The following is a 10,320-nucleotide window of genomic DNA, read 5'->3' as shown; positions in this document are numbered from 1 at the left end:
AAGTTAATTTCTTGACTCAAATATCTCATTCATGTCATTCATATCCTAGATCAAATTTGACAGCCTCTTATTTTCACCTAAAACAAATTAAGGAAGCAACAGCTAGCATTAAAAGAGGATGTAGTGCTCCCCAAGAAGACTGAGAAGCTGGACTCATTAAGCCAGCAAGCTGGTCGATCAGTGCCTCCTGTATAAACTTAATTGGATGCTAAATTTTAAGTGATTACACAATTTCGTAATAGATCCCTATGTTATATGTCCATATTACTTTGCATCATCTTCTAAATCCTACTTCAGGGATGTGAACAATCAGCACAACTCCTATTTTGCTTTGCACATTTATAGTAGATTTGTGCATACCATAGGGCTTCACAAATGGTTAGACATTCACTAGAAGTCAAGAAGAAAATACAGGGTTGCACCACAAACAAATTCTGGAGTAGTCGCAATCATCATGAGCCAGGACAAGAGCATTGAACATATGTGATGTCATTATTTCACAACACCATTGTTACAGGGTCTCGAAGAATTTCTGAGTTATATGTGACAAACTAGAAGTCCTTAGATGTCATAACACATATTTCTAAAAGAAAAGTGCCTCCACAACCAGATACCTAATACATAAGCTATGAACAGCAGTAGAGAGTAAACATATTCAGAGAGCCAGATCTTTGAAAAGAGCATTTTTTAGGAGTCAAAGTTGACGGCACCTGCAGGAGTGAATTTTTTCAGTGCAAGCAAGTGTTTTGACCTGTGAGCATTGGATGTCACCCTTCAGCCAAGCACTTCCAGTCTGGTTTCAACATATCTGACAGAAACTCCTGCAGGTTCAATGGCTAGCTTTAATTTCTTCATCAACTTGATATCTTCTAAAGTTATGGAGCAATTCCGGGAACCAGAGGCACAGCAGGCTTTGGCTTCTTTATTTTATCAACCATGACAGCTTGGGTCATTAGAACCATCCCAGCTACAGAAGCTGCATTCTGGAGTGCACACCTTGAAACTTTGCATGGATCTACCACACCCGATTTGAGAAGGTCTTCAAACTCATTGGTCATTGCATTATATCCAATCCGCCAGCCAGTCGCAAGAAGCTTTTCCACGACAACTGAACCATCAACTCCTGCATTGTGGGCTATTGATGAAGCTGGTACAAGGAGTGCCTAAAAGTCCAGAAAGCCCTTTAGTTACAAAGCAAATTCCTCTTGAGGACTGCTATGACTCTTAAACGCCATAAACTACCTTCAGTGGCTACTAGTGTTTGTAGGAACCAAGGTCTGCAATCTTGGACCACATCGCCTGCTATGGGGCATACTATACCAGCAGGGTAACAAGACTTGGTACGCTAGTGTACCGGTTGGGCACCCGTATAAGGCCGGGCTCGGTACCGAGAGTGCAGACCTTGGTAGGAACATATTGCAAGTCAGAGTGATGTAATTTCCACAGAGACAAGAATTAAAACTTTTGGAAGCAGATGATGACTAAAACAGTATAGCATGATTTACCCAAAGTATATCAACACAGTAAACTAACTTTACTTCTCATTATAAGTAAATATATGGATATTTAAGCAAAACTTTATTCTACGCAATCTTTCAATGGGCATTTAAGAGTCTTCTTTACCAATGAATGGTAAAGTAGATAATAAGGAAAATGATGCACAAGTTAAAATGGAAACATTGATCATCAAATGGCATCAAAGGAGAACATTCAGCATGTTGAGCCATGAAGCATAAGAGATGGACTTGTTATGGCAAGAAATGCAGATGCAACATGGGCAGCTATATTGGAACATCTTCTTCAAGATGTCTGTGAATCATCAGTGCAATTTCAAGATTTTTATCATTTTAGCCACCTATTGCATAGAGCAGCTGACATCAGACTGGTTTGCAAAGAAGTAGCAAGCAGACAAGCATCAGCAGATGAGGCAGAGATTTCATGCCAGAACTCATGGAATTGGCTTAGATGGGCCTCATAACAAATTGGATTGTCAGTGTGATAACGTTAACCACACTCCTTCAGGGAAGAAAACAACAAACATGCATTACTGGCTCATCATTAGGCGAATTTGCCTAGTTTATATCATATTATAGAGTGCATGAGGGTAGAATCACTCGTCGTTTTAATCCTATTATATATGATTCAGATCACAATTAGATCAAAGCGTAAACCAATTTATGTTCTGTAATAGAACATAATTAAACACGTCAATAAAAGAAATAATTCAATTTTATAGAGCATAATCTTGCATTTTCAATTTTAACTCAGATTTTATTATTAATGACTTAGTGTCAGAAAACACTTCAAATAATTCAATGAAACAACTTGTGTACTTCATTGAAATTTTGTGCATCTCATCCCATGAGTTTCTTATGGCTACTTCACACTGTCATTCATGATCATTTCAGGTTTACCACCATGAAAATTACATGGTTCCTGGACAGACACCTATGACAGTTGATACCCATAACGAAACTAATCTATATCATAAATTAAGAAAAGAGAGGCATCCATAAACCCTTTTCTCAGCTAATGTGCTGGTGTGAAACAGTATAGTTACAGATCTGGCTAGTTAAACACAACTTAAAATAAGAGTTGAGTTGCCATTAGCCAAGTTGCCTTGCCTCCAATTCTTCAGAAATGTAAAAGAACTGAGCAAAATTTACCGTTACTGGATGTCAATTGCTGAAGATAGTATTTTAGAGTCAAGTTACATCAAAGTGGCACTTAAAAAATAGGAGACAAAAATCAAGCAGAAACTTTAGAGAGAGAATGGGCATAAAGTCATAAACCCTGTAGATGGATGTGGGGAGTCTCTACTTTCTAGATGAAGTAATAACTCAGAAGTTGTGCATGGAATGTCATCTATACCCCATCATAAATACTGTCGTGGCCACCAACTCTGAATGTTTACCCAATGAGAAAAAGTTAAAAGCTTCAGATGATCTTGTCCAGGCAACCAATTACTATACCAAGGAAATCACTTCTCAAGGAAATCAAGTTCTCTCTGTTGGATATTGAAGGACATCAGATTGATGCAAAACCTAGTTCTGATTATCTCAGACAACTAGCATTCATGTAAAAATAGGAGCAGCACATACAAAACACAATGTGGAACATCTTATTTAATAAATATATTGAAATAACCATTTTAGTACAGAGGAAATACAGAGTATGCCCACAGCCATACTGTATTCTCGTTTACACACATGACAGCCACATGGGACATATGTAATGGACATGTACACAGATGAGAAGGCTCAGGCTAGAACATCGCAGCTGTGACACCCGAATATTCTTGTTAAATGTAATTAACATCACAATTAGGTTTCTGAAACATAGTTGAAGTATAAAAAGAAAAGCATCTTAATCTAGTTTTGAACTTCCATATGTGGCCTATCAGCAAGTATTTAAGTTGACTATTGCGTCATCCATAATTCTTAATTTTAATCGGTCCACCACTGCTAATAGCAACAAAGATTTATATCAGCAATCAAACAGAGACACTTAATGCTGCAAAATCATAATTCTTAGTCTAGTATGTGTCTCATGTTTCGGATGAAGAGAAAAAATAAATCTGTTAGTAATGTGCTATGTATCATGTATAGGATCATTGACCTGAAATTTAACCACCATCAAAGTTTCCAATTTGATGCCTCAAAGTTCAGGTCCAACAGGATTGCGAATTTCCAATAAGACATGCACTCTCTTGCATGCTACCTACTACTGTCTACTATGTTTGGGATATGTTGTATTCTTTATAGGTAAAAGAAATCTAAGCTGAACACAGAACAGTAACTGATACATTTTTGAAGCAACTTTTCTAAAGAATTGAGAAAAATGACATAACATATGCAAAAACTAAGAAGAAACTAGACCTTTCCAATTATGTCAGCACCAATCTTCTCTTCTGGGTCTTCAATCTTTTGTATTATGGCAGCAATATGCTTTGATAACTGTACAAATGTTGCCCCTCCACCTGGTGCTATACCCTCATCTAGTGCAGCAGAAATCGCGTTCTTCGCATCCTCAATTCTAAGTTTCCTATCCTCAAGTTCAGCCTCAGTGTGTGCCCCTACCTATATATCATTTGCATTCTTCAGAATCCACAGCAATGCCCTAAAAAGTATGACCAGAGCTAGTATTTAAATGGTCCCAGCAGGTCAGTTTTACACAACGCAGCTATACGTATAATTGAATAACAGTGCTGATTGAAGTATGAAATAGAGAAAAGAAAACAGCAGACCTTGATCACAGCTACACCACTTGAGAGTTTTGCTACCCTCTCAGAAAGCTTCCTTGATAGGTAGGCACTATCTGTTTCAGCCAAATCTTTCTTTATTTGTGAAATTCTTGCCTGAATCTCAGCTCTCATAGATGGGTCGGCAACAATGGTTGTTGAGTTACTTGTTATAGTTATCTTCTGAGCAATACCTAGCTGGTCTGAGGTTACACCACTAAGCGTCAAGCCCAAGTCACTAGCAAGAAAATCACCACCTGGTTTTCCAAGAAAGTGTAAGCACAAGTAAAATCTGAGGTCTGGATTAACTAGCAAACGACCTACATAGCAGAAATTAAGGCAGCCACATTACAAATGCATGAGATGAAAAAACATGAAAATTTACAACACCATGGGACCAACAACGTGATAAATATTAAGCACCAAGTTTAGGAACTCTAAGAAACAAGCAAGCCACAGATTACAGCATAAAACAACTGTTCCCAGCAGTAGATGAGTTTAGACACCCTTTTGTGATATTTTTGGTGATATCGTCCACACAAAAATTGGCTACAAATCATGCAGTTTGATCACTGCACAAGTTCGAGATCAGTTTCTAAGCAGACTAGACATGTACATGAATTTTTAAACAAAAGAATTCCATTTTCTGTTGCATCTTAGAGCTAATGATTGTATGAAACTCAAAAGAAAAATGGAAAATTCATCATGAAAATAGTTATATACCAATTACCAAAACTGCATGAAAGCTCACCTGTCATGAGAGCAATATCTTGCAGAAGAGCCTTCTTTCCTTCACCAAACCCTGGACACTTGACAGCTGCTACATTTAAAATTCCTCTCAGCTTGTTAAGGACCAATGTTGCCAGCACCTCACTTGAGATATCCTCAGCAATAATTAATAATGGAACACTCAATTGAGTAGACTTTTCTAACAGAGGGATGATGTCTTTAATATTTGTCACCTTTTGATCGGATACTAGAATTTTAGCATTCTGAAACTCCACAATTGATTTATCCTGGTTTGTGATGAAGTGCGGTGACATATAGCCCTTGTCTATCTGAATAAAACATAAATGGGTGTTAATGATACATAAATTTAAAACAAAATATAAACAATTCATTTCAATTACCTTCATTCCTTCCTGAACCTCGATAATAGTATCAAAAGATGATGATGATTCAATCGTGATCACTCCATCAGGACCAATCTGATCTGTAGCCTCAGCAATAAGATCCCCAATAAAGTCATCATTTCCAGCAGATATTGCAGCTACAGCTGGCAAAAATGAAAAAAAAAAATGAGTTTCATGAATTTATGGGTTCTTTTCTAAAAATCCATAAGAAAAGGAAGGCTACCTTTTATATCCTCCTTCCCACTTACAGGACTGCATTTACTCCTCAAGATCTGGATCAGTTCATAAACAGCTTTATCAATACCCTTTTTCAAAGAGACCGGGTTAGCCCCAGAAGCAACTGCCAACAATCCTAATTTGATCATTTCTCGAGCTAAAACAATTGCCGTGGTGGTCCCATCACCTGCAGAGTCATTTGTCTTGCATGCTACCTATTTCATAAAGTTCGGTAGATAGAAACAACTCAGAAAAGTTTTACATGGAAGCAACTATCCATATCCTGAGAAAAATATGCTGCATTGAATGACCTCTCGAATTAGCATTGCACCAGCATTTTCAATTGCATCAGAAAGTTCAATAGCCTGAGCAATTGTAACCCCATCATTGATCACTTTGGGTATTCCCGGTTCATCAAGGACAACATTACGCCCTGCATGGATAGCCTTGAAGATAGTTAGATAGTTTGAACAATAACCATGTCAAGAAAGTACTACGTACTTCTTCAAAGCAAACGATGTAAACAAAAGCTGAAATATGACCATTCAAAAGTGACCAACGTCGATGGCCATTTACATGGCAAACAAGCTGATGGTCTCACTTATGACAACTACTGGACTTTTCACCATTTTTACCCTATTATACTTCATATTGGATGAAATATGATAAGTTTCCAAAACACCTACTCAGATTGACTTGATGGAATAAGTGATATTTATTGAAGGGTACGAAAAGGGCTGACAGTGACCAATGTACACCATTCATCAATACATGGAGCATAGCACCAGTCATTTTTAAATAAAAAACAGTTTGTGGGACTGGAAGAAAACAAAGTTTGTATTTAGGACCTGAAATCCTAATTTCAAAATACATTTTCCACCAACGAAAGGGGGATTCCTGAAGAGTTGGATACTCTAGGAAGTCCATGATTCACCTCTGGTGATCCACTTGATTTTCTTATGCATAATAACAAAAGATTTTGAATGGAAAGGAAAACAAATGAAAAGTTAAGAATTGACTTATGATGTAATGCATGACAACACAATTAACACAATTAAATGACAAGATGAAATTTTTAAAGCCACCAGCAACATTCGGACTAGCCTTCTATGATGTCTCAAATGAAAATTATCGGTGATTTGCTCACTCCATCTGTTAAAAACATTATTGCAAAATGTGATTGGAATATTAATGAAACAGGAGCACCATAAGCTTGGGAAAAAAGATAGACCTTATATTTTTACGTCAAAAGGGAAAAAGCTAAGGTGGGTCATTTTACAAAGTGGCAATGCCATCTAAGTAAGTGATTTAGGAATATTTTTGATTACTGAAGAAGAGAGTAGCAGAAACAGAAAGCCAAATACCTTTATATACAAACAAATCTTCAACTGGAACGTGAAGAAAAGCACCAGAATTCCTGATTATTTTCATGAAGGATGTTCATTTTTCTCAAAATAATTAAGGATTGATCCAGGTCTAACGGCATACCACTTTTGCAACTGGAACAAACTTGCAAGGCAGGATATTGCTATCTAAAGATTGAGTTAGGATGACATGCTTCACCCAGCAGTTATCTCAAGAACTTATATGGGATTGGCAGCTATAAAAAAATTTTCTATAGCAAATGTTGAATGACAATTAAAGGTTGTATAACAATGCAAAACATAATAGCATAAGAAACATGAACAGATTTCACAGTAGAGTTCTGACTACATTGAAAAGATTAATGCACTGATAATATATTGTTGATGATTCAACCCTCTATCTAGTTAAATTTTGTATTGGTCATAGCATATAGGATGAGTTACCATGACCACTTCCACCCCTAATGCCAGACATTGGCACTTAATATGTCCTTGCTCATATAGGAAGTACCCAAGTACCATGGCATAACAATATATATCAAGAGTTAATGATACGAATGTTGCACTAGATCAACTTAAGTATGAATCATTAATAAATGCTTTAGAGTTCAAGTCAAATGGATCAAAGAGGGTCATCAAAGATAGTGGTTCAAGCAGCTTTTGTTGGTGGTATAAAACTATAATTGCATTCAACCATAAAACCTACAACATCAATATATTTTCAACAGCCCCTTACTCTAGACTAATATCGTAGACTAAATGGACATCATGTTTTTTAGAACTATGGACACATTGCATGTCTACATCAAAGGAGAAACTACAAAACAGGACAGAAATTGAAGTAGCTGGCTGAATATATCCCACGATATATTAGGCTGGTGATTCCTGAGCAGATTAACAATTGTAATTGATAGTTTCGTGCGCATAGAAAGGATCGTTAGCATGTAAGTACTTGGACTAAAAAAGAAATAAACATTATCAGATATATGAAATTGTCAAGCATAGTCAAAGTTGAGCATTTTTTTGTAATAAATTATTCATGAATGTCACATCTGGAACCTCAGAACTCATCAAGGAAAGAACTCCTTTAAATGTGATAACCTAAGGTCTTGTACAATTGAAACCACTAGACACCACTAGACTCTTATAAAATAAAAACGTGACTGCGACAAAATTATCTTCCCTCGATAAGCCCTCTATGATATTCACTTACAGTCGCCTGTTTCCCACAACTTAAGGAAACTGCCTCACCTTAACAAAACCATCAGAAGAATTGGTGCTCGCCCATAATTTCAACCAAAAGCTAATGCCACAACAGCTTAGAGATAAGAAAAGAAACACTATGATTCCAATCTTATCCCAAAATTCAAGACTAAGAAACCACCATCCCCACTAGGCCACATATTGAAATGAATAATAAGCAAAGAACAAGATTATTATATAATATAAAAACTCAAACTTTATGAATAATGGCTAAGTTTTAAAGGAATTAAAAGGTGATAAATGAAATCCAATGCTGCAACATAAAAGCTTAAACTTTTTGTATACCCAACAAATATATTTTTTTTGGAGAAGTTGATAAATACAAATAAATTAGAACGCGTTAACAGATGAATCCAAAACTGTAAAAATAAAAAGCTTTTACTTTGTCGATAATCAATAAAATTTAAATGGATTGACGGCACCAACAGAAGAATCCAATGCTTCCACATAAAAAACGCAAACTTTGTGGACACCCAATAGATTTCAACCGGTTTAGAAGGCAAGAAAAGATAACCAGAAGGTCATACCTTTGGGTCCCAAGGTAACGGCAACAGCATCAGCGAGTTTATCTATCCCAGCCTGCAATGCCTTTCTGCAATCGTTTCCAAAAGATATCCTCTTTGGACCTGCTCTTATTCTAAAACTCCTACCCAGCGATAGATTTCTCGATGATATATGAACCCTTCTCTGTTCCCAACTCCTCTGCGGATAAAAACATAGATTTTTTTCAGTTTAAGAAGAGAGAGATAGAGAAAGAGGGAGAGAGATAGAGAGAGAGTAGTCACAGTAAAAGAGAGCTTTTCAGAAGAGAAGATGGGAGAGGAGGACAGAGCCATTTGAGAGCCGTCGGAGAGCGCTCAGACGGAAGTGGGGTTTGGGGAGGAAGAAAAAGGGTTTATTCCGTTTAACCCAGCGTTTGACCGTGGGGCACACCGCTGGCTCGACTCCTGCATAGGGGCTGTAAATAGGTCGGGTTACGAGTGACCCGGACCCCATTTTGTTCTCTGTCTGGTCTTAATTTTGAACCCATATCTAACTCAATAAAAATCGAGTTGAGTTGGGTCGGATCCACCTTTATAATTTTTGAGCTAATAGGTCATTGGGTCAGATCAAGTCCATAAATAACCTGGACCCAATTTCCAAAAATTTCGGTTTGAGTCGGATCCGGGTCGGGTCCGAGTCAAGTCCGGATTGGATCAGAGTCGCATCCAGTTCAAATCCAGGTCGAGTTCGGGTTGGATCAGAGTCGGATCCAGTTTGGATCAATCCATCCACGACTTCAGAACTTGTTTGCACTCCCGCAAGCCCAAATAATTTTACAGGTTCAGGTCAGATTTGGTCGTAGGATTGAATACCCAAAATTATCTAAATTTCAAATGGGTCGGATTGAGTCTGAATTCAGTAAATCCAAATCCAACCCGAAAAATAGAACCGGTCTAATTTTAGGACCCGACCTGGCCTCATAGGTCCGCCAAAATGGATCTGGTCGGGTCTAAGCAAGTTGGTTCGGGTTGGATCGCGGGTCAACCCCGACTCATTTGCAGCCTTACTCCAACAACATCTCCCAGAAGATCAAAATTGCACCTCCAAAGCCTCGGCCTCTCCGCAAATAAATATTATATCAATCTATAAAATAATGTTTAATTCAATGATTAGAAACATTGCTTTATTACGACAAATCGAAGCAAATGTTAGATAAGCAGGAAAATGATATCCATAAATTTACTTGATTGAGGCGCAAGTTAATATACTTAATTGAGCTTGTTAGGGGGAAAAAATATTGCCGTAGTTCGGTGAGCAGACCCCCCGAGCGGGGGCCGACCGAGCAGACCCCCTTTAGCTTGAAGTTATCTCCTCTCCAGACGATCAAAGGGTTACGTCTTGCGTTTGCCATCAATTAATGCGTATGGGTTGCGCAGACACCTGATTCACTCAACAATTAAAGTGTATGGCCTCCATCACCTACGGACACCGAGCCTCTTACGGCAGATACGCATGCCTTCAAATGATGGCATGACTCTTCGATGGTTTAAGGCTCCGGCCTGATTTCGTACAATAATAGCATTGACTTACATGACCAAGCATTAATGGCCAATTGAGCAAA

At 37.7% G+C, this 10,320-nt stretch overlaps 1 protein-coding gene across 1 annotated transcript; it reads right to left on the bottom strand.

The window, feature by feature from the left end:
- Positions 1-467: 467 nt before the first annotated feature.
- LOC103713178 (ruBisCO large subunit-binding protein subunit alpha-like) lies at positions 468-9,161 on the bottom strand. Its single transcript, XM_088710617.1, has 9 exons — positions 9,002-9,161; positions 8,744-8,918; positions 5,901-6,022; positions 5,597-5,804; positions 5,371-5,516; positions 4,992-5,298; positions 4,247-4,497; positions 3,879-4,079; positions 468-1,163 (listed from the first exon to the last, which is right to left on the bottom strand). Exons 1-9 carry the CDS (start codon positions 9,050-9,052, stop codon positions 876-878), a joined length of 1,749 nt encoding a protein of 582 aa, XP_088566743.1. The 5' UTR covers positions 9,053-9,161; the 3' UTR covers positions 468-875.
- Between the last annotated feature and the right edge of the window lie 1,159 nt (positions 9,162-10,320).

This window comes from Phoenix dactylifera, chromosome 14, assembly GCF_051530095.1.
Source record: "Phoenix dactylifera cultivar Ajwa chromosome 14, Ajwa_hap1_PhDact_Kaust_v1.1, whole genome shotgun sequence".
In the NCBI taxonomy this organism is placed as follows: Eukaryota; Viridiplantae; Streptophyta; class Magnoliopsida; order Arecales; family Arecaceae; genus Phoenix; species Phoenix dactylifera.
The sequence above is the reverse complement of the archived record's forward strand: the minus strand, read 5'-3'. Positions and strand labels throughout refer to the sequence as shown.